We start from the raw sequence: 23,394 nt of genomic DNA, 5'->3' as shown, positions 1-23,394 counted from the left end.
AGATAAAAAAAAATTAGAACAACTTCTCAAATCTAGTACTCCATATATTATTTTTCTCAACATTACCATTTATTCACATATATAATTGAGTTATTATCTCCCTCCCTCTCTCTTGATATGGTGACATTAGAAACAGCTTTACTTCCATCAAAGCTAAGGCTATCCAATGGCCCTTCCTCTCTTCTTATCACAAGGAAAGACAAGAAGAAAGAACTAGTAAGTTTCTCTCATTTTTTTTTATTTTTTTTATGGGAATACTGGTGGTAAAAACATAAAGTTTGGTCAATCCCGCAGCTTTAAAAAATAGCCGATTGCATACATTTTTTCAATTGTCCAATGGCGAAAAATTATGGCGTTCAACGTGCACATGCGTAAAACTTAAAGATGCATCAGACATAGGTGTCTTTTCTGTCTGCCACATCAGACATAATTCTTCCCAAATCTGATATTATGGGACAATTGAGAAAAATGTAAAAGTTATGATATATGAAATCAACTACGGAGTAGTATTTTCTAAAGTTGTGGGATTGTCCAGAATTTACCAAACTCCGATGATTTTGCCGGCAATTTGCCATTTTTGATTTAATTGTTTTATAAAATTGGTTTGTTGATGAGCAGGTAGCCAGGTTGGTGGGGCCTGCAATTTTTGAGGCATCAAAGCTCAAAGTTGTGTACTTGGGGGTTAACAATAATCAAGAAAAATTGGATCCTCCAAAACTTCCAAGAACTTACACACTCACACACTGTGACATCACCTCTAAGCTCACTCTTGCAATCTCACAAACCATCAACACTTCTCAGGCAACTTTTCAAAACCCTAATTTTAATTTAAAATTTCACATAAATTTGAAATAATTGTGATTTCTCTGGGATTTTAGGTGCAAGGATGGTACAACAAATTACAAAGAGATGAAGTGGTGGGCGTTTGGAAGAAGATCAAAGGAAAAATGTCACTGCATGTACATTGTCACATTAGTGGTGGACACTTTCTTTTGGACTTTTTTGCTAAGCTCAGATATTATATCTTCTGCAAAGAACTCCCTGTGGTAAGTTTCATATATAGGGATTAATCGCATTCTCGTGGATGTGATTTGTTGCTTTTTATTGGTGCTTTTATATTGTCGGGGTAATTATGGAGAAACACAAAGAATTGTGCAAAGTTAAGGTCTTTGGTCCGGACACCGGACATTAACGTTTCTAACTTTGTAACACACATTTAATCCATATTGGGTTGATTTTAATTTATATACTCCCTCCTGTCCCCATTAAATGTCCCATATTTGACCGGTGCGTGTTTTATGAAATTGTTTGATTTTGTGAAGAGAAGTGAGTAGAAAAAGTTTGTGGAATGTGAGTTCTACTTTTATATACTCCTGGTAGTTTTATAGTAATAAAATGTGAGTGAGAATAAGTTAGTCTAAAATGTTAGGTCTACTACTAAAAATGGTAAAAGTGAAATATTCAAATAAGAAAATATGGGACATTTAATGAGGAAAAAGGGGGAGTATATGACTATTGTCACATGCTAATTTTTTCCGACAGAAAATTTAGTATTGTAGTTTAGACATGTGTTTAAGTGGTACTATATTTAGACAATTACAATTATAGAATATTTTATGTTTTCATTGTTTTTTTGTCTCTTTCTATAATTGGGATTAGATGAATACATTGCATGAAAATATATCCGGACTACTAAATGTTAGCTCATTTTTTATGATCCTTTAAATTGTATATGTAGTTGCAACGGCTTAAAATTGTTTTATTAATTAATTAATTAATTATGCGCAGGTGCTTAAGGCATTTGTGCATGGAGATGAAAAGCTGTTTAAGAATTACCCAGAATTGGAGGAAGCTTTGGCTTGGGTTTACTTCCATTCGAATATTCCGGAATTCAACAAGGTCGAGTGCTGGGGCCCACTATACTTGGCTACCGGCGGGCCCCACTGCCACGTCTGTGATGATGTGGAGATGCAGCACCAGCCATGTCAGCATTGTTGCACATGTTGCACACCTAATGTCTCCAAACCCACCATGTAGTTAATTGATGTCTCCAATCTCTTAATTATTTATAAATATGTCCTGTGTTTTATGTTTTCATTGTTTTCACTTGCTTTTAGACAATGCGAGTTTCGATTGCTTGATACATTGAGTAATGATAATTGGTTTTTCAAGAAATTTGAAAAAAATTACTACTATTATACATAGCTAACCAATTAGATTCATTTCTAGCTAGTATGATAATAGAAGGTTGACATGTTACACTCTTGAAATTATATCAATTAGTTATTGATCAGGACAAACTTAAATTAATTAATGAATATTCTGCGTATCAAACATGAAATCTAATAAATGCATATTAATTTTGTTCTATATTTTTCTTCTTCTTCTTCTTCCATTTTAGGTAGATAACTACAATTGCATGATTAATTCAAATATTAATTATATATTTACCTTTGTGTTATATTGCAAAAGAATTGCATGATTATTTAAAAGTGAATTTCAAATTTAGTCCCAGTAAAATATGGTTTCCACCTATAGAAAATGAAAAATATCATCATATTGGAAAATGAAATATTACAACATATGTCTATTTTTCAAGGAAAGAAGAGATCTATACTGGAGTACTAATATTTTTTATTTTTCAGAAATATTAAAAAGTGAAAAACACTATTTTTCATGGATTAAATTCAAAATTCATACGTAAATTAAATATGAATTTTATAGCCGGTTCTTTGAAAATATCATGGTGGCGTTTTTATATATCCACACAAGGCCTATTTTCCATAAATACCTGAAAAATATATAGTTCTACTACTATTAAGTCCCACACCATGTGACAGACACGATGATTATAAAAGAACAATATATAATTGCTGCCACGATGTAGACTAGTGTCCCTGTATTGTATGTCCACCATTCCAATAGGTCAGAGTCAGACACGATTTAAACATTTTAGTACTACTACTATTCAAGATTTTTTGCTCTCGCTCAATAATTGAACCAAAGCCAAATTTGAAACATGCATGACTAAGTTGTTCTAAAATTTGAATCAGTTTAAAATAGGTCTAATAGGTCTCTGATAATAATATATAACCAATAAGATCTAATAGTTTAAAATAGTACTTATTAAATGGAATTCGGAGGTTAATTAATTTATTTAAAAGGATATATTAGTCAGTATGGAGTAGTAGTACAGCATTTGCTTCTTCAAGCAGGACACATTAAAGTGAGATTTGCGAGCGTGAAACAAAAAATTGATTATGTTATTAACTCTGAATTATTAGCATTACAAAGAATTCAACAACATTGAATATGGTTATAATAGCTTTGTGCATTATGAAGTTAGGGTTTGAATAGATTGGGCCGACCCGGATGGGCCTGTAAATCCAGGCTAAATAGATGTTACATTATTGGGCTTGGGGACTGGAACTTTTGAATTGGGCCATTAATGATTCGGTTTTGGTTTCGGTTTCGTCATTGGTGGGAAAAATGGATGTCTTGGGACACTAGAAAAAGAAAGCACCATGGGGCACGGGGTGTGTTAAAAACACATTGCATTTCTAGTTACTTGTTAAATTATCTTTTAGGAGTAATTATTTATATTTATATTTATATTTAGAATTAGATGTGCTATGATAGTTGGAGGTTGGTGCATGGTCACCAACACCAACATTAGTCTTACCATACCATTACCACATAACATGACGAAAGTCATACGTATACGGTATACGTATGTATGTATGTCTATTATACGTTCAACCGAACTGTCCTGTCTTGTTGACGGATATGGCCGAATATGGCCTTTTAGTAGTTATGGTGTTGTTGGTAAGCATAGTAGTTGCCGTTTTGGGTCACAATCACAACTTGAGGAGAAGGGAGAGAAACACCAATTCCGCCCATCTTAATGCTAATTGCTTTTTCGTTTTTTTTTTTTAATTTGGTGTGTTGATGTCTGTAGAAATGAGCTCTATTTATAGTTTTTTTTTTAGTTTGAATAATTCTGATTATAATTATTTTTCGTGGAATATAAGTTATGTAGGTAAAAGTTTAGTTATGTTTTAGGGTTTGGCTGCTCTATGTATACAGTTGGTCAATTACCCTACAAACAGTATTAATTACTTGTCTTTTTTAGTTCAAAACTACAGTTGTTTTCATGTTACTCGTTGCTTTAATATGTTGCTACTATATCTGATAAAAATCAAGCATTTTCTTAGAATTTTGAAATCGGGCCTTTTGATTTGCGGTTCGAGCCACATATACTTTGAAGTGAATCCACAAGCTCAGCCTTGTAGTTAGGATGTGAGTAGGGAGTCCACGAGTGTTTCTTTAGAACGGTTTCTCTTCTTCCCTTCCCTACATATTCAACTTCTTGTATATATTCCAGAGAATATTGTATCAGTTTCTCAATCATTCAATAAGAGTTTTCATTGTTTCTCATCATCGAAACACTTCATTCTTACATTACTTTACTCTTTGTTATTTGGTGTGTTCTTGCTTCTTGTTGCTGATTCTACAACATATACTATATCATACACTAATGTTTGAAAAACAGAAAAGTGCTATTTAATTAAATCATAATTTTTTATTGACTTTATATATCAATCACATAAATTTCAAATTCAGCAAATTAAATCATACTAATTTTGCAAATTTTGGCTGAGTCAGCCTTCGCGTGGTTCAAGAGGGAAGTCACCGGGCCCAGACTTGGAATTAACTAGTACCAAGACTCGTTAATGCTAACTCGGGCTCGTCATTAGAAGGGGTTGGTTTTGGTTTCGGCTTCGGTGTTCTTCAGGTGAAAATATTGGCGGGAAGCAATCAGGGTAAAAGTGGATGTCTTAGTAAGGAAGCTTCCAAAAGAAAAAAGAAGTTCATGGGATGTCGATAGATATCTACTATCCAATGTTGAATCCGAGTTCAAATGGAATAAAAACGGAGCGGATCACCTATGTCTTTTCCTAAAACATTTCCTAAAACCCACTCACAATAAAATAAAATGGACCCACCATCACTTATTAAAATTGTTCATGTTTTATAAGATTATTTTATTTTGTTGTGAGTGTGTTTTAAGAAATGTTTTAGGAAAAGGCATAGGTTTAGGGTTTAGGGTTTAGGGAGAAAGTGAGTTCAGTGTGAGACTCGTTTAAAATGTTAGTTTTATATTGGATTGTGAGTATATAAAGTTGGTGGGATGGGGTCTACATACTAAAAGCGAAATAGAGTAAATGGTTCTATAGATAGTGGACAATCCAAAATGACGAATTCTTTAAATGATGGCGAATTTTGTGTTAATAAAACAACAATCAATATGTATCTTATAAGGTTATAATAACATTACGTGAGCATTTTTTTAAGGATATGATTAAAAAAATAATACTCCCTCCATCTAAGAATAAAAGTCCAGGCTGAGTTCGGCATGAGTTTATAAAGAAAAGGAAAGTGAACGGGAAAAGATAGTTTTTACGAGGATACTTCCGAGCATAAGGGTGCTTGTCGATGATTTTTTGCAAGCACAATGTTTGCTCCCAAGAAAAAAGCATTTGCAAGCACATGGTGCTCGAAGAATACTATTGGTTGCGCTTTCTTCTTTTTGCGTTGCGAGCATTTGTGTATGCATGAGAATCAAAATTTAAGTAATTATTTTTCCCCGACTGTCTGCGAGTAAAATAGTTGTGCGCGTTATATTTGCTCACAAATTGTCGAGCACAAGTACAATTAAGTGCTCGCATTTTGAGCACAATTTATGGAACTCTTACACAAGATCAATTTCTTCTTTCCCATTTTCTCTTCCTTCCTTTTCCTTGCTTGCGATTTCTTTGATTTGGAATTGTTTCCTTTCCCCAATCCATGCAATGGAACGTATAGCAAACCCAGGAGAGTTATCTTATCTATCATGAATATAAAAGGCAAAACGAACGACAATGCTAGCTTTGGAAAAGTTTGGTATACAGCCTGAGCTTTGGCCGGTTTAATTTGCAGAATTTGAAATTCATAAGATTAACCAAAAATATATGACTTTAATAACAACTTTCCTTATTTTTAACATGAGTATAAGTATAAGAATCACACTTGGTTTTCATCAGATATACTACCATATTCAATACATAAAAACACAGTAGCAGTCAAGTGTTTACATGAATTAAACTGTAGTTTTGAACTCAAAAAGGCAAATAATTGAGTAGATTTGTAGTGTGGTTGACTAACTGTATTCATAGAGCAGCCAAACCCTATATCCTAATCAAACTTGTCACCTACATAACATATATTCCACGAAAAATAATACATACCCCACAACACACTTATTAATATCCACACAAAAAAAAACTATAAATAGAGGTGATATCCATAGACATGAACTCACCAAATCAAAAACAATACTACCAAACATATAAAGAAAAGCAATTATGGCCGGAATCGGTGTTTCTCCCATCGTGCTTCTGTCGGTTCTCCTCTTGGCGATCGGAGGAGCCCACGCCACCATTAACATCCCGCGAGCTGCAACCGTGACGGGGCAGCTGTGCTGCACCCAGAACGGCAACTGCCCTGGGACACCCGTTGTCGGGGCCACGGTGACGCTGACCTGTCCGGCTTCATTGTTGAGGCCGGGTGTGTCCGTCTCCACCACCACAACTGCTAACGGTGCCTTCACCATTAACACTACCATAAATAGCAACTCCCTCACTGGCCTCACTATTTTCAATAGATGCACCATCATCGTGCCGCTTCCGGTCCCCGCCACTGCTGCCTGTCCCGTCTTGTCCAATACAGGCGGCACTCTTATTTCCCTCGTTAGCCGTACTGGCCAGCTGGCTAACGGAGTTCAGACTGGGATAACTGTTGGATTTGTTCGGGTGTGAACAATTGAACATGTAATGGACGTCGAAAGACATATCGTACGATATGTCTTTCGACGTGTTATGTGGTATGTATAATAATTGATGTTGGTGTTGGTCACCATGCACCAATCTCCAACTATCATGTTTAAATAAAATTACCATGTAACTAAATAAAAATATATGAAATTATACTACTCCTTTTACTAAGTGTTCCTGATTGACTAACTTTAAATTGTTGCTTATACTTATATTCATATGCCAATTCTAACAAGTCTTTACTTCATTGTAATGCTAATAATTGAGAGTTGATGAAAATATGTATGGAGATCCAACATATGAAAAATTATTTGAGGACATGCATGCTCATTCAAATTTTATTGGTGAATAACCCACAAATTAAGTATTAAAATGATCGATCGTCTCTTTCTAGCAATTTACGCAACATAAAAATCCCAATCCCTCCTGTTAAAATATACTATAACCGCATGAAAACAATATAAAAAGAAAGCCATTGTGGGAGATGAATTTCTGTTTGTACTATTACTTTATTTTTCTCAAGCTAATACACAATTACTATATTAATAGTTCTACATGATACGATGTATAAGCAATCTTATTTACGTCTCAATATTCTTCGTCATTGAATTGATTGTATTATTCCAACACTCCTCAAATTGAGTATCGGACATCACAATACTTAACTTGCAACAATCTTCAATTTGGAACTGTAAGTCATTCCATCACGCTAGTTGGAAGGCGCAACGTTGTAAGCAATGATGGTTTCATGAGAAGTGTAGGAGGTCAATTTGAACGAAAGCGACTGGCCTCCTAGGGTTGCGAAGGCCTGGTACGAGGCGCCCCAGTTGTGGCTCATGCTGATCCACCCGGTCTTGCTGCCTTTCACCCACATGTTGGCAATGTCCCCACCTCCGCCCACGTTCATCATGTACACCAACAGCCAGTACCCGTTCCCCTGGAACGCCAGACGTACGCCACCTTTGCGCACGCATGTCACCCTGCAGGTTAAATTGCGTGTATAAAATGACACCATCATCATATATAAGTATAACTGGAGTTATACTACATGAAATCAAGCTGGAAATTGCAGTGACAGATCAATAACATGATTTTGGGGAGGAGTGGATCCATTGATTGGAAATGGTTTGCATGTCTTGAGTGCCTGAACTAAAGAGAAGGAGAAAGACCTTTTTTCAAATTGCAATTTCTCAATGTAATTTTTTTTGTTTGGTTTAACTACAGGTGTGCCGAACCCGTCTTTTTGGCGGAATCCGACTAATCCTGCTCGACCGGGCTTGCGGATTAAGGCCGAAAGTCTCCCACCTTTTTTTAAAATAAGAGAATTGGAAGAGTTTAATTGGTATAGTGGCTGAACTTTGGTCATGTGGTAGGGACTAGGGATGTCAATTGCGTCGGCCCAATGGGTTTCTGTTAGCCCTACGGGTTGCGAGTTAATTGGATGTGGATTAATTGAATTGTGATTGTTATCGAGCTAAAAATATTTATCTCTGACCCTAAAGGTTCGGATTTCAGGCTAATTAATTTTAAAATATATGCTTAAACTCATACATGAATTTAAGATTTGTATAAATAATAGTAGTAGTATATATAGTATATGTGGCTGGAAATGCAAAAGGCCTGATTTTCAAAATTCTAAGAACACACTTGGTTTTCATTGGATATAACATATGCAGTGCATTTTACATTTCAAGTTTCAACTAGTAGATTTGTAGGGTAAACTGTAGTTTTGAACTCAAAATAGCAAATAATGAAGTAGATTTGTAGAGTGATTGACTAAGTGTATACATAGAGCAGCCCAACCCTAAAACCTAATCCAATTTGTCAGCTACATGTATTCCACGAACAAAAAATAAAAAAAAAATACTAGTATATAAATAGAGGTGATTTCCATAGACATGCACTCACCAAATAATAAAAAAACAAAAATTAGCAGTGCGATGGCCGGAATTGGTGTTGCTCCCGTGGTGTTTCTTCTTCTGTTGGCGATCGGAGGAGCTCAGGCCACCTTCTTTAACATCCAGCGACCTGTGGCGGTAACGGGGCAGATCTGCTGCACCCTGAACGGCAATTGCCCCGGGACCCCTGTTGTGGGGGCCCCGGTGATACTGAGCTGTTCGGGTTCATTCCTCAACCCGGGTGTGGCCATCACCACCACCACAACTGCTACTGGCTCCTTCAGCATCACCGCTAACGTACCGATCAGCTTCCTATTCCTCTTCTCTAATGTCATTCCCTGCGTTGCCACCGTGCAGCTTCCTCTCAGCGCCGCCATCTGTCCCGCATTGTCCACTACAACCGGCCGTCTTATCGGCCCCATTATACCTACTGGCCAGGTTGCCGGACTTCGGACCGGGACGGTTCAGGGTTTTCTTCGGTCGTCACTATAATAATGTTGGTGCTGCAACTATCAAATTTAATAAAATCAAATTGTACTTTTGAATTTCTTTTTTCGTGCATCTCACAAAAGTAGTTCATATCCATTTATGAAAACATTTTCTCCATCTCTTTCGTTTTACTATCATTTATGTGCTTCAGCATCCACTATATTATATCAATTACTTTTTTCTCTTCTCTCTTACTTTATCAATTATGCTTTAGAAACTGTGTCATGCCCAAGCATGTAGTACTACTATGTGTTGACTTCTTTGTAATGCTAATAACTGAGAGTTGATGAAAATATGGAGTTCCAACATATGACATAGCATGCTCATTTAAACACAAGTTTTATGAAGTTAGAATATGTATACTCCATGAGTATGAAAAGAAACGAATTAGACATTAAAATGATCGTCTCTTTCTAACAATTCATACAACATAAAAATTTCAGTCTTCTTGTTTTAGAAAATATAACCCCATGAGTATGAAAAGAAAGCTATCGTGGGGGATGAATTTCTGTTTGAATTTTTCTGAATCTATTCATAGTGGAGATATATATTTAATTTCCTTCACTGAAAGTTTAAGCTCGTTTCAAAAAGTTGTTTCATTAATTCTTCATTAAATGTCTAGGTTCGTTAGAAGGAACACTTCAATTTTCTATTCACAGTAAAGAGCTTTTAAGTTTTTTATTGACAATTATGGCACATGTGAATGAGCAAAGTTAGTATAATAAATGTTCATATTTAGGTGCTATTCTAGATTTTTTTTTTGCTCGTATCTAGGACTCTAGTTATGCACATTCTTGATCAAAGATTGGTTCTTTCCTTCAAGGCTTCATAGTCCAAATTTTCATTCTAGTGGGCCAAACATTGCCCCTGAATCTGGTAGTATTTGTTTGAGCCCAAAATATATTGGTCCAATCATTTAGGCTCTTTGTTTTAAATATAGTTATTGATGCCCAAAACCGGACAAGGCCCATTAATTCTTCTTCTAAGACGACCCATTGACTTTCATTTTAATTAATGTTAATTATTTCAGAGTATATAAATTCATTAATTAGTATTTTTAATAATGGTGTGTATACGAAGGAAAATTTTAGTTATAAGAAGAATAGAAGATATAGCTTAATTTGATGCATGAACTACAAGATATATTATGTACGTAGAGAATCAATCACAGATTTTCTCAATATTATTAGGTTAGGTAGATAATAATAATACATATATATATAGATCTCTTATTCATATTTGAAATGTCGTTGGTCATAATCTTCACGACATTTAAAACGGCCACTTGTTTACACGAACAATGGGAGTCAATATTTCCCTAACAAAATAGAATTATCGATCATTAATTATTGTGGCTGAACTGCAAAATGGCCAGATTTTCAAAACTCTAAGAACCCACTTGATTTTCATCGGATATAACATATGCAATGCATTAAAAAAACAGTACATTTCAATTAAATTGTAGATTTGTAGGGTAAACTGTAGTTTTGAACTAAAAAAAAACTCAAAAAGGCAAATAATTAAGTGTAGATTTGTAGGGTTATTTGACTGACTTTATGCATAGAGCAGCCTAACCCTACAACCTTATCAAATTTGTCACCTACATAACATGTTGTTGTATTCCACGAAAAATAATACATTCAATTTAAAAATAACAACTATAAATAGAGGTTATTTCCTTAGACATGAAGCCACCAAATAAAAAAAAAAACAATACAAAAGATATAAAGAAAAGCAATTAATTAGCAGTAGAGAATGGGTGTTTCTCCCATGGTGTTAGTGTGGGTTGTTGTCCTGTTGGCGATGGGAGGAGCCAAGGCCACCTCCATAGCCGCAACGCGAAATGTGACTATGACGGGGCGGATCTGCTGCACCCCGAGCGGCAACTGCCCTGGGGCACCCGTTGTGGGGGCCGCGGTGACGCTGACCTGTTCGAATACTGTCTTCATCCCGGGTGTGATTACCAACACCACCACAAGTGGTGCTGATGGTACCTTCACCCTTTCCGCCACCATAACCACCAACTTCATTATAGCCGCCGTTAATATCGTTCCCTGCATCATCACCGTACAGCTTCCGGTCGCCACCTGTCCCGCCTTGTCGGATACTGGAGGTGGCCGTCTTATTGGCCCCATTGTACCCACCGGAGCTTCGACTGGGACGGTTCCCTTTTTTATTCGCTTTCCTTTGTAATGGACCTGTTATGTATACATGGTAGTAATAACATGCACCAACCTCCATCTATATAGCATCATACTTGAATAAAATTACCATGTATTATGTAACTCTATATAAATAAATGAAATTATACTAAGTGTGCATGATTATTTACTAACTTAATTTGTTGCTTATACTTTGATATTTGTTGTGTTGATAATTTGGTTGCAATTGATATATTTTTATATGGCATTAGAATTATTTGAATAATTGGATTAAAGAGGATATCCGATAGTCTTGCTTTGGATCTGAAATCACAGTGGACATATTGGGACTTTCGGGTCAATCACAATCGGACCTTCGGGTCAAATCATATTTGGACCTACGGGTCAAATCACAATGGAACCTTCAGGTCAAATCACAGTGGGACCTACGGGTCAAATCATATTGGGAACTTTGGGTCAAATCATATTGACATATTAAAAATTACGGGAAGATATCAGGCTTGATATGTCACAAAATAATAAACTGGACGGAGAGACATATGCATATGAATGTAAAATTATTTATTATATTTAGTGATTTTGGTTATATGTATTGGAAACATTTCATTTGTAATGGGACAGACCAATAAGGAAAACGTTTCATTTCTAATGGGACAGAGGGAATATTGTTCTTTTGTAATCATTGTGTCTGTCAGATATGTGGGAATTAAAATTAGTAGTACTATTTGTTACACGATGATTACAAAAGAACAATATTTCTTCTGTCCCATTAGAATTGAAATGTTTTCCTTATTGGTCTGTCCCATGAAAAATGAAATGTTTCTAAAAATGGAAACAATACTCTCTCTTACTTTACTCTCTCTTCATTAACTCACAAAACAACGTTGCATAAAATCTTGTGCCGAAAAGTAAATGTTGCATATTTAATGGGACGATGGGAGTATATACTTGCAGCCACGATGTAGACTAGTGTCCTTGTGAGTATTGTTCACCATTCAAATAGGTCAGAGCCAGACACGATTTATTTTAATACTTATACTCTTGCTCAATAATCGAACCAAAGCCAAGTTTGAAACATGCATGACTATTGACTAAGTTGTTCTAATTAGAATTTGAATCAATATAACAGAGAAAATAATTATGTCTCTGATAATAACAATTATATATCAACCAATAAGATCTAATAGTTTAAAGTAGTATTAAATGGATTTCCGAGGTTAATTAATTTATTTAAAAAGGTATATTAGTCAGCTGCCTATACTTTAATTATTTGTTATGTTGAAGCAGCCTATATTCATATTCTAATTCTCAGTCTTGACTTTCTTTGTAATGCTTAACCTTTATTCATTAGTGTTTTTATTAACGGTGTATAGACGAAGGAAATTTTAGTTAGAATAACTTTGATGCATGAACTACAAGATTATGTAGAGAATCAATCACAGATTTTCTCAATCTTATTAGGTATACATATATTGTTATTCATACTGAAATGTCGTTGCTCATAATTTTCACGACATTTAATATGGCCACTTGTTTACACGATCAGTGGGAGTTAGCCATTTCCCTAACAAAACAGAATTATCGATCGATCGATCATTAATTAGTGGAAGTTGACATTGGCAGTGTAAGTCATTCCGGCACGCCAGTTGGAAGGCGCAACGTTGTAAGCAATGATGGTTTCGTGAGAAGTGTATGAGGTCAATTTGAACGAAAGCGATTGGCCTCCGAGGGTTGCAAAGGCCTGGTACGAGGCGCCCCAGTTGTGGCTCATGCTGATCCACCCGGTCTTGCTGCCCTTCACCCACATGTTGGCAATGTCCCCGCCTCCGCCCACGTTCATCACGTACACCAACAGCCAGTATCCGTTCCCCTGGAACGCCAGCCGTACGCCACCCTTGCGCACGCATGTCACCCTGCAGGTTAAATCACGTGTATAAAATGACATCATCAGTATATATAACTAGAGTTTTATTATGTGGAAATCAAGCAAACAGTAATAGTGGCGGATCAATAACATAAATTTTATAAGTTGTTTATGGATGTATGTTTTAGTAATAATACTTCCAAGCCTAATAGTATAGTACTATGAAATCAATAGTACTCCTATTAAATAATTATACTATGATAAAAATTTGTGTCACTCTTTCTAATTAAGGAAATAAGATGAGAGTGAAATTTGGATTGAAGGGTACATATATACCTGCGGAAGAGGACGGGCACAATGCCGGCCTTCCACTGGGCGATCTTCATGAAGGCCGGCTTGGCCATGTCGAAGTGGGTACGGGGAGGGTTGCACCACCCGCCGTGATTGGAGTCCTGGGACCAATTGGGAGGGCAGAGATTGGTGGCGGTGATGATGACGATGGGCGAATTCTTATAGCAATACTGTGATTTCGCGCACCGCACCTGGAAGCATTGCCCGCACCCGTACCCGTTGTTGAATAGCACCGAGCTCAGTGCCGCCGTGTCCGTGCCGTATCCAGTGCTGAACAAGTTGCCGTACCCACAAGCCCCACCTACAATCGAACGTGCATCCATAATTCTAATTATACATTTTTTTTGTTCCAAAGATATAGGTAGCCGCAAATATTGTATGAGTCACATCATTGAATTTGATGGTACAATTTATTTACCACAATATTTGTTAGTTAATTAGTTGAAAATAATACTAATATGTAAATAGGAATGTGATAAGATAAAAACTCTAAATACTATACAAATTTAAAACTATGATCTGGACTATTAAAAAATGTCAACAAATAACAAAAAAACATTAACAGGAAAATGTCAACAGAATTTCAACGGTAGTCAATGATTGATGTTGTGTTGATACTGTGTTGACATTAAAATCTTGAAATTTTATACTGTATTGATATTGTATTGAAACAATGTTGAAGCTGTGCTTAAGAGTTTTGAGTTTATACAATATATAAGTTTGCATTTTATCACTATCCTATGTAAATATATATATGTAGTATCAAAGCGCTAATTTCTTGTTTATGAACACAATAGCTTAATTTGAAAAAAATTTATAATAATAAGATTTATATACGTACTACATTCTTTCTTAACGTATGATAACCAATCAAAAATCGAACTACTTAATAAAATAAATAAATGATAACACACCCATAGTCTCAGCAGCTGTCTCATCGCCATAGAATGTTGCATAGGCAAGCTTCCAAGGAGTCGGCCGGAACACCGGCGAGTATCCGGCTGCCGCCTTGCCGATGAAGGCCACCGCCGCCGATAAGAAGAAGATTAGGCGCCATGAATGAAGCAAAGAAGCCATTGTTTCCTTAGCTTAGTTAATTTTCTACTTATAATGTACTCACTAGATTTGTGTGTGATGCTAATTAAATTGAGATGAAAATGAGATGTTTATATAGTTTTAGCATTTCACATGTTGAGTAGTCTACTACGTGACCTTCACAAACGTGCAGTTCTAAGTCAAATGTTATAAAATTTTAATATTTTGAGGTTGGTTTGGAGGAATTATTGATGTACTAGTATCTATGAAGACGTGTGGGCATGTCTTGTTGTATGGAGCTATCTATACATGGATTTTGGTTGGTTTGAATATTAGAAGTTCAATGTATGGAATTAATCTTATAATTAAGAAAATTGTGTAAGAAATTTAGTCTTCCAATTACAAATAGGGGGCGGCAATTGGATAACAAAATTTGACCAAATAAGGATTAAATTGGGCATAATACTAAAATAAATGTTTGCTGATATAGTATTTTAAGTTACGAAATTAGTTCTCTTTCATTTTATTTAAAATATGTTCCGACTTTCTTGTACTTTCACTTATTAAAAACTAGTACGGCTATACTCAATATCTATATGTTTCTTTCTTCTACATTCTCTCTCCTTTTTAACCACTATTTTATTGTTTTTGCTTTCTTTCTTTCTTGTTTTAAAGAAGAGAGGAGTTAGAAAATTGGAAGTATGAGGTCAATGATAATAGTAAATGTAGCAAGCATCAAACTACGTACTCCACTTTTTTTTCATTTTATTATGCAATCGCATCTTAAAAATAAAACAATTATTCAATTAGAGGAGATAATTTATTGAATCCTCATATATGTTGCTATGATAGGTTCTTAAATAAACTTTTATTTTAAATCGGGCAAAACACATTCTTAAGTCCTTATATTTTAATCAAAATGTTCATTAGGTTTTCGTACAATTTTTTCGTTTTAATAAGTCCTTATATCTTTCTCATAAATTTCATCACATCCTCGTATAATTTTTTCGTTTTAGTAGGTCCTTATACTTTGATTATAACTTTTATTAGGTCCTTGTACATTTTTTTTTATTTTAAGATATTCTTTTACTTTTATCTTAGATAATAATTTATATTTAATTAAATTTAATGAACCTTTTAATTTTATTATTTAACTTATCTTATGATTATAAATATTAAGGGAAACATATCTTTCAATATAAATATAAATAATCAATTAAAAATTCAGATAGTTATTCTGAAAAAAAACTTCGATTTTAATCTTCAATCATCATGGTGAATCTTTTTATTATTCTCTACAACTTATTGAGATTATTGGATAACAAGATGATATTATCTTTATAGACTATGCTAAGTTAAATAATGGAATATTAAAAAGTTCATTAAGTTTAATTAATTTTAGATTATTATCCAAGATAAATTTAAAAAAATCCCTAAAATAAAATATTGTACAAGGATCTAGTGAAAGTTATGATAAAAGTATAAGGATCTAGTAAAACGAAAAATTGTACAAGGACCTGATAAAAATATTGTGAAAAGTATGAGAACCTATTAAACGAAAAAAATTGTATAAGGACCTAATGAACATTTTGACTAAAGTATAATAAGGATCTAAAAATGTATTTTGCCTTTTTGAAAAGTCGTCTTACTTTTATATTAATATATGAATCAAGAAGTGACTGGTCATTATAAATATAGGTCCATTTATTAGGTCCATTTATGCTTAGTTTCTAAGCATAAAAATGGCCTTATCTTGTATGTTCAAAAAACAAACATAAAAAAAAAAGATCTATGAAAGCAGCATGAGATTAAAGAACATCATATAAAGTATAGTTCAATTTGATAGATTAAAAGTGGATCTTATGAATGTTGTTCAATTAGGTAGATAAAGTCCGATACTTGATCTCGGGACAGTACCGCATAAAATCAGTCTTGTTTATGATTTTTGGCTATCTCGTTTCTTTAAGTCCCTCAACCTGTCTGATATATTATGTATAGAATAATAATATACATAAGATACATCTTTAATATATGCATCCTTCACATACCAAACTACTCACATTTACATTGCTTATGCATTCTTTCCCCTTGAATCACACCAGCTCTTGAAGATTTGCATATTTAACCAAAAATATTTCCTGATGAACAAAATAACTTGGATTTACAATTTATTCTAATTCATAAAACTGAAGAGAAGCAAACAGTGAAGAGGATTACCTTACCTGAGTTCAAGCCTCACTTCCTTCCGGCAGTGTAATCAACCGCGACTTAGAATCGTACACCATGTCCGTGCCACAGCTGAGAATCATGTTGTAACATACAGTTACCAAAATGCCAGAAATAAATGTGATGATTATCAGGAATGTTGACTTACTTCGAACATTTGACCTTGTTAGTGGCTCCCCCGCTCGATATGGACAGTATGGTACCAAAGAATGAAGTGTTTTCCGTGCCACAGTTCGGGCAGGGTCCCTGGAACGTTATATTTATCGAACAACTTGAGAACTTCGATAAGGAGACCGGGATTCAAGAGTTTAGGAGAGCCTTACTCACCACTAAGATCAGAAAGTCTTTTACAATGAAGTTTGTGAAGGTGAAAGACAAATATAGTATGAGTGGCAAAGCTGCGAACCACGTGAAAATGAAACTGAATGGCTCTGGAAGCTGCGAAGGCAATTTTCTCGAGTTAACATACAAAAAAAATTGTTGAGTATGAAGCCTTAAAGAAAGTTAACTGGTTTGGGCATTCGTAGCACAATTTATATAGTTAGGCCCCGCCCAATTCCTATTGTGTAAAGGAGTATTAGGGTTCTTTTTCTGCCTATAATATATCCCTTTCTCATTGTAAATTGCATCCGAAAATTATGTAGTGAAATCAAATCTATGGCTTGACATTACCAGCAGATGTATATACACATTAAACAATTCATGTGTTTATTTTGTTTATGTTCATGATTATGTGTTTATTTCCTAACAGAAAGCAGAGTAGTGTAGAAGATGAGCATTGTGCAAAGATTCAACTTTCCATTTCCAATAGTTTCATGTGAATCTAATGATCAATGCAAAATATTAAGATGTTGGATGCAGATGAGACGATTTACAGAAACCAGTATTGGATTACCTCCAAGAGATAAGTGATCTCGAATCCAGTCAAATCATCAAGAAAGAAAAACCTACAAATACAGGATATTCGTTAAGGTGATGTGTCTGTGCACTCTTCTATAGAAGATAGGCACGCAAATGCAAACAATTTAGATGCAAATGAATTCAAGTAACATCTAACTATAGTTCGGCGGTAGAATTTCACTTACAATACTAATGCCACCACTGCCGCTGGCACATTCAGAAGAAACATCTTGAGGTAGTCGACAGAAAGGTCACTATAAACCTGCGCGTCGGAACTAAATGAGATACGAAAGGCCACTTAAGTATGATAAATTAGTCAAAAAGGTTGATACAAGGACGCATGTTCATGTTTTCAGCAGAAGTACAAAACCTACACAATCGAAAATTTTCATCATATTAATTTATTAAATACTGAGAGCATCTCCTTCAGCAACAAATGACACCATGTATATACAGTTGCTGCAATAATTTAAGAGAAAGAGAGTTCTTAGTGAATCTTTTTCTTTCATCAAGCTGGATAGCTGAGGGGATCGACATATTATGCGATTGACGTTGTTGAGAAGAGTCCAATGAATTTATATATAACATGAAAGGATTGGTCCTCGTATATGCAAGGAAGGAGGAGAGCAGCAAACCTTTTTGCTACGTAGACTGCATCGAGGCCCCTCGACCACGATATCACTCCCATCAATCTACAACAAATAGATCAACAGAAGGAAGGGATGGTACATCAAAACAAGTTCAAGAATAAGGTAATGATACCAAATAAGGCAAATAACGAAAACGGTTCATCATCAAACACAGAGAAATATAAACAAGTTTCCGAAGAGTTACTCTAAAAGAAAATCTGAAGAGCTTTTTCACCCCAAAGATCTAAAGATATGTTGTGGATAGTTCTCACTGATACTCCTATTACATTGTTTTTCTTGCCCTGTACTAATATACCTTTAGTTGTGTTTTCAGCTTATCATATTCCTCATCTGACAGAATCGGGTTACCAGATACATAAGCCATTGAAGCTTCTAGAAACCTCTGTTCATCAGCGCCTGAATTAAAAACACACATGAAGTCAGAGTGATAAGAAAATTCATTAAAAAAAATCCAAAGCCCTGCAAAAATTGGAAAATGCAAGATGAAACAGTTATTACTTAGCATTACAACACTGCTTCCCTCCCACATGAGTTCTTCCTTGAGGTTATCAAATTCCTCATTGGACATGATAGATTTTCCTTCATAGTAGAAGGCCTGCAATTGCGTAACATCACAGAACATCAAAGATTATACAAAAATAAGGTATCAAGGCTAAGAATGAAGATAAATCTTCATAATTTCTGGAAATTAGGTCTATAAATAGATAATAACAAGTTGCTACAAGAAAACGAAGGAATGTGATTATTTACTTGAAGTGCTTGCAGAAACTCCTGCTCCATCTCGCCGATCGTCTTTTTCTCCTTCTTATCTAAGGTGCAATAAGGCAAGACATTGCTGTCAACAACCTCGTCTTCTTGGACCTGACCTGTAACAAATATAAACGTCAACATGAGTAGCACAAGAAATGACTGCAAAGTTATATTCTTGAGCAGATGCTTCAATATTTCAAAAGGTTTACATCACATTGTTAGCTCTTTAACGTAACAATACACAAGGGGGTGGTTCTTCAAGAGCAACAAATGCTTCCTCAAATCCAAACTATTACACTATCCACAAACGCTTTATTTCGCCATTGGAGCTTGAAAGGAAGTAAATGAGTCCACAATCACCGCGATCCAACTCATTTCATTAGACCACAACGACGTTTGGGCTTCCGTACAATTTATATTTAGGCCTAACTTGTAACCTATTGTGTTAGCATTAAGTTCGTTGTTTTTGCCTATACATCCTCTCTTCCATTGTACTCCCTCCGTCCCACAATAAGACTCCATTTTTGCCATTTTGGTTAGTCCCACAGGCCACAATAAGAATCTCCTTTCACCCTTCACCCACATTCTATTAACTCATTTTACAGTGTAAAATGGGTACTTTTATTCAAAAATTGTATCCAAAGTTTATATAGTGAAATTTGGCTTTACATCGCCCCAAAATTTAGATAAACATAAACATATCTATTTCATATTCGTGGTTACTTGAGTCGATTTCCTAACAAAATAGGTCATAACTAGGTAAAATTTTACTAAGGATTCTTCAGACTTTGAAGTGAGGCATCTAAAATAGTTAGAGAAACAAGCAATCATAAACTAGTATATATCTGATGATCATAGATTTAAGGTGGTTCGTAGCTAAACCTGGTTGCTCACTGGTGGCTTGAGGAGATATACAGAGCAGTCTGCGCTGGAAAGTCAGTTTCTTGGAAGCGAATTGAAGCGAGTGAACTACGGGAGCTGGGGACGGCAGAGAAGAAGCGGAGAAGAGTGGTTTTCTGATTTGGGCAGTGAAAAGATTGGGTTTTGATAGGTTGAAGCCGAGTCTTGAGGCCATCTGTGGCGGCGGCGGCGGGGCGAGGAGAGTGGGAGGCGGTTTTGGGGAAATGGGTGCATTTGAAAGATGTGGGAAATTAGTGGGAGAGAGGGAAGGGGTTGGAGATAAGGCGAATGGGAATGTGTGGTGGGGAATTTGAGTGAGTTTGTTTTTGTTGGTAATGAAAATCTGGTGATTTGGTTGTTTTCTTCTTACTACTGTTGTGGAACTGCCGCGTCGGAGCTTTGTTTGATTTGGGAATCATCTCAGGCCGACCTTGTTCCGACACGTGGATGACGGTTCCCACATGTTTTGCATTATGATTTAAATTGAATAATTATGATTTAATTGATGAAATTATGTCAATTTAACCAATATCTAAATCACAAACTTTCATTTTTGTACAATTATTATAAAATGATAATCGTTTAATTAATCTCCATATTTCGACTTATTATAAATAACATCATTCATCACCGAATAGTACTTCCTCTGTCCCATAATAGATGTCACACTTGGGAGATAGTACGAGATTTTAGTAGATGTTATTTTGTGTTAAGTAGTGAGTAAAAATATAATTTTATTATTGATGTGAGAGTGATTTTTTAAAAAAAAAGAAAATATAACATCTCTTATGAGACAAACTAAAAATAAAAGTGTGACGTCTATATATTATGGGACGGAGAGATTAGTAGTTTTAATGTACAAAAACAACCTCGTTTTTTAGTTGTCATGTCAGATTATGTTTAGAGATAATTTTATTCACAGGAAGAAACAACAAATTCAAAATTCAAGTATTATGACTCAAAACTCAAGTTTATGAAGACAATAAGAAAATGGTCAAATTTTCTGTTTTATAAATACATAATCCAAAACAAATATTCTTGTTTGCAATTTAAAATTCATATTGACTAGAAAATTGTTTGATTTTATGAAGACAAAAGAAGTTAATGGAAACTCCATCGAAAAAGGTAAATAGCAAATGTACCCAAATGACAAAATAAGCCACTGTTTTGTTGATGAAGGGAGTACTCCTAGTCCTATATTACTTTGAAGATTACACAAAGTCATTGCATCCAAATAAAAAAAAACATCATAAGTTGGATACATTATTTTCAGCTCATGCATCCTTTATTCCAAACACATCAACACACATCTTGTCTCATGAATCAAACTGATCAAGCTGCACCTCAGCCCTCAAAGGCTGGTTAGAGAAGAAAGCTTCAATGTTAGCAAGTAGAAGATCCTCAATGGCTCCCAACGACTCCGGTGTAAGGACAGCATGGTGCGGGGACAAGACGACGTTATCCAGCGCAAAGAGCTCTCGCGGGACGTGAGGCTCGCGCTCGAACACATCCAAGCCAGCTCCCCCGATCTCACCCTTCACCAGCATCTCCACCAAGGCCTTCTCGTCCACGAGCGCCCCGCGCCCCACGTTCACGATGATGCCCGACTTCCCCAGCGCGGCCATGACCTCGGTGCTGATGAGGTGGCGCGTCTCGTCCGTGAGGGCGCAGCAGACGACCAGTATGTCCACGTTGGATGCGAGGAGGGCGGCGTTGGCGTGGAAAGTGTAGGGAATGTTTGGCTTCTTTTTTGTGGAGGTGTAGGCGATGGTGCACCCGAATGACTCGAACCTCTTGGCTACTCTTGAACCTATGCTTCCTAATCCGACAATACCAACTCTTTTTCCACTCACCTGAACATTTTGATTCAAGATAGATGATTCAAGATTTTAGCCATAGCAAGAAAGAGTGGTTTAAGTGATCACTTTTTTTACTAAGGAAATTCTTATTATTGTGACATTTGCCCTTGCATATAATTTCCACAAAATACAAATATTCGATATTATTATACGAATAATAGAGAATCTTTAGTTTAGAGTCCACAACACCATTGAGTAAAGAAATGATTTAATAGCTTGGATAACATGTTAAAATGAAAGGAAGAGAGCATGAAACATTGTGTCTTTATATATTACTCCCTCCGTCCCAAATAATTCGATCCAGTATTCCATTTCGGGCTGTCCCACATAATTTGTCCCATTCCACATAATTTTGGTAGTGGATCTCATATTCCACTAACTCATTCTTACTCCCATTTTATTATAAAACTAATTCTTTAAAAGTAGGACCCACATCCCACCAACTTTTTCAACTCACTTTTCATTAGATTTCTTAAAACTCGTGTCGGGTCAAAGTGTCCCAAATTATCCGGGACGGAGGGAGCATTTGTTTTCTTTCTTTAACTTGTTGTAGACACAATGTTCCATGCTTTTTTTCATTTATATTCTATTTGAATCATCAAAATTTGTTTCTAATAACAAGCAACAAGTGGATTAAACTAGGAGTAAAAGTACATTTTTCTAATCAATTAAATATTACTCCTACTTCTTGATATTTGGAACTTTGATTGCACAAAAAAGACATAAACCTAATCCACCTATGTTAAAATATGGTTTGGTGATAATAAATATAAACGACAAAATTCAAATGAAAAAACAAACAAAGATACCTTTGAGGCAAGCCCATACTCTCTCATAACGGGCCAAGACCCGGCCCGCACAAACCGATCGGCGGCGGAGACCCGGCGCAGCACGTCGATAGCGAGGCCGACGGCGTAGTCGGCGACGTCGTCGGAGAAGGAATCTCCGGCGCAGGTAATGCGGAGGCGGCGGCGGCGGCAGGCGGCGAGGTCGAAGTGGTTGACGCCGGCGCTGGAGCCGACGATGCACTGGAGGGCGGGGTAGGCGTCGAGGACGGCGGCGGTGACGGGCGTGGGCCCCGTGCAGAGCATGAGGCGGGCGGCCTTGGAGAGTGGGTGGAAGGAGGGGTGGGGCGGGTCGTCGAGCGGGTCGAGGACGGTGTATTTGGAGCGGAGGAGGGGGAAGATCGATAGCTTGAAGTTGGGGAGGTGGTGGAGGATGAGCAGCGGCGGGGTTTCTTCGTCGCCGGCCATGTCACTTAGCGGCGATGTAACCAAAATGTTTTGGGGCTCACTCACAAATTAGGGGATGAAATTGTGTAGTAGTACTACACTACTCCCTCTTGTCTTTATTTCATCAGAATTCTCGTCGGTACGAATTTGTACGATAGTCGATATTCGTTGTAGCAAGATTTGTCCCGGCGACACAATAGTTGATA

The 23,394-nt window shown here is 36.1% G+C and overlaps 4 protein-coding genes across 8 annotated transcripts; 1 reads left to right on the top strand and 3 right to left on the bottom strand.

Annotated features, from left to right (window-relative positions):
* The first annotated feature begins 35 nt into the window (after positions 1-35).
* On the top strand, positions 36-2,097 carry LOC125193596 (protein STAY-GREEN homolog, chloroplastic-like). The gene is made up of 4 exons (XM_048091427.2): positions 36-216; positions 619-801; positions 879-1,046; positions 1,789-2,097. Exons 1-4 carry the CDS (start codon positions 118-120, stop codon positions 2,035-2,037), a joined length of 699 nt encoding a protein of 232 aa, XP_047947384.1. The 5' UTR covers positions 36-117; the 3' UTR covers positions 2,038-2,097.
* A 10,757-nt stretch (positions 2,098-12,854) lies between these two features.
* On the bottom strand, positions 12,855-15,543 carry LOC125193393 (expansin-A7-like). Of its 2 annotated transcripts, XM_089056064.1 has the most exons (4): positions 14,551-15,543; positions 13,828-13,937; positions 13,622-13,737; positions 12,855-13,334 (listed from the first exon to the last, which is right to left on the bottom strand). In XM_089056064.1, exons 1-4 carry the CDS (start codon positions 14,711-14,713, stop codon positions 13,022-13,024), a joined length of 702 nt encoding a protein of 233 aa, XP_088912190.1. In that variant the 5' UTR covers positions 14,714-15,543; the 3' UTR covers positions 12,855-13,021. The 2 variants fall into 2 exon arrangements, with proteins under 2 accessions (XP_088912190.1, XP_088912189.1); XM_089056063.1 differs by having other exon boundaries at positions 12,859-13,334; positions 13,622-13,937.
* A 946-nt stretch (positions 15,544-16,489) lies between these two features.
* Positions 16,490-20,353, bottom strand: PGRL1B (PGR5-like B). Of its 4 annotated transcripts, none has more exons than XR_016129050.1 (12): positions 20,080-20,353; positions 19,198-19,313; positions 18,946-19,042; positions 18,743-18,843; positions 18,433-18,489; positions 17,983-18,059; positions 17,793-17,844; positions 17,225-17,335; positions 17,046-17,143; positions 16,889-16,969; positions 16,732-16,809; positions 16,490-16,647 (listed from the first exon to the last, which is right to left on the bottom strand). XR_016129050.1 is itself a non-coding variant. In XM_089057625.1 (11 exons), the coding sequence occupies exons 1-10, from the start codon at positions 20,270-20,272 to the stop codon at positions 16,900-16,902; spliced, it is 972 nt and encodes a 323-aa protein (XP_088913751.1). In that variant the 5' UTR covers positions 20,273-20,353; the 3' UTR covers positions 16,490-16,809; positions 16,889-16,899. The 4 variants fall into 4 exon arrangements, 2 of the variants coding, with proteins under 2 accessions (XP_088913751.1, XP_088913752.1); XR_016129051.1 differs by having other exon boundaries at positions 16,894-16,969; XM_089057625.1 differs by having other exon boundaries at positions 16,490-16,809.
* An 845-nt stretch (positions 20,354-21,198) lies between these two features.
* On the bottom strand, positions 21,199-23,391 carry HPR3 (D-isomer specific 2-hydroxyacid dehydrogenase family protein). The gene is made up of 2 exons (XM_048094869.2): positions 22,766-23,391; positions 21,199-21,950 (listed from the first exon to the last, which is right to left on the bottom strand). The coding sequence occupies exons 1-2, from the start codon at positions 23,207-23,209 to the stop codon at positions 21,414-21,416; spliced, it is 981 nt and encodes a 326-aa protein (XP_047950826.2). The 5' UTR covers positions 23,210-23,391; the 3' UTR covers positions 21,199-21,413.
* Positions 23,392-23,394: the final 3 nt, after the last annotated feature.

Source organism: Salvia hispanica, chromosome 4 (assembly GCF_029641045.1).
Source record: "Salvia hispanica isolate PSC_SH4W2 chromosome 4, Shi_PSC_v1, whole genome shotgun sequence".
Classification (NCBI taxonomy): Eukaryota; Viridiplantae; Streptophyta; class Magnoliopsida; order Lamiales; family Lamiaceae; genus Salvia; species Salvia hispanica.
This window is presented reverse-complemented; position numbering and strand designations above follow the sequence as displayed.

What these genes read in the sequence shown, in the direction of transcription:
- LOC125193596 (XM_048091427.2), top strand. Translation starts at nt 118, where the DNA reads ATGGTGACATTAGAAACAGCTTTACTTCCATCAAAGCTAAGGCTATCC. An exon ending in AAGACAAGAAGAAAGAACTA is followed by an intron (nt 217 to 618) that starts GTAAGTTTCTCT and finishes GTTGATGAGCAG; the next exon opens with GTAGCCAGGTTGGTGGGGCC. An exon ending in TCTGCAAAGAACTCCCTGTG is followed by an intron (nt 1,047 to 1,788) that starts GTAAGTTTCATA and finishes AATTATGCGCAG; the next exon opens with GTGCTTAAGGCATTTGTGCA.
- LOC125193393 (XM_089056063.1), bottom strand. Translation starts at nt 14,713, where the DNA reads ATGGCTTCTTTGCTTCATTCATGGCGCCTAATCTTCTTCTTATCGGCG. An exon ending in GACAGCTGCTGAGACTATGG is followed by an intron (nt 13,938 to 14,550) that starts GTGTGTTATCAT and finishes GTTCGATTGTAG; the next exon opens with GTGGGGCTTGTGGGTACGGC. An exon ending in GTGCCCGTCCTCTTCCGCAG is followed by an intron (nt 13,335 to 13,621) that starts GTATATATGTAC and finishes TTTAACCTGCAG; the next exon opens with GGTGACATGCGTGCGCAAGG.
- PGRL1B (XM_089057625.1), bottom strand. Translation starts at nt 20,272, where the DNA reads ATGGCCTCAAGACTCGGCTTCAACCTATCAAAACCCAATCTTTTCACT. An exon ending in GCAGTCTACGTAGCAAAAAG is followed by an intron (nt 18,060 to 18,432) that starts GTTTGCTGCTCT and finishes TCCGACGCGCAG; the next exon opens with GTTTATAGTGACCTTTCTGT. An exon ending in GCAGTGGTGGCATTAGTATT is followed by an intron (nt 17,845 to 17,982) that starts GTAAGTGAAATT and finishes CTGTATTTGTAG; the next exon opens with GTTTTTCTTTCTTGATGATT.
- HPR3 (XM_048094869.2), bottom strand. Translation starts at nt 23,209, where the DNA reads ATGGCCGGCGACGAAGAAACCCCGCCGCTGCTCATCCTCCACCACCTC. An exon ending in AGTATGGGCTTGCCTCAAAG is followed by an intron (nt 21,951 to 22,765) that starts GTATCTTTGTTT and finishes CAAAATGTTCAG; the next exon opens with GTGAGTGGAAAAAGAGTTGG.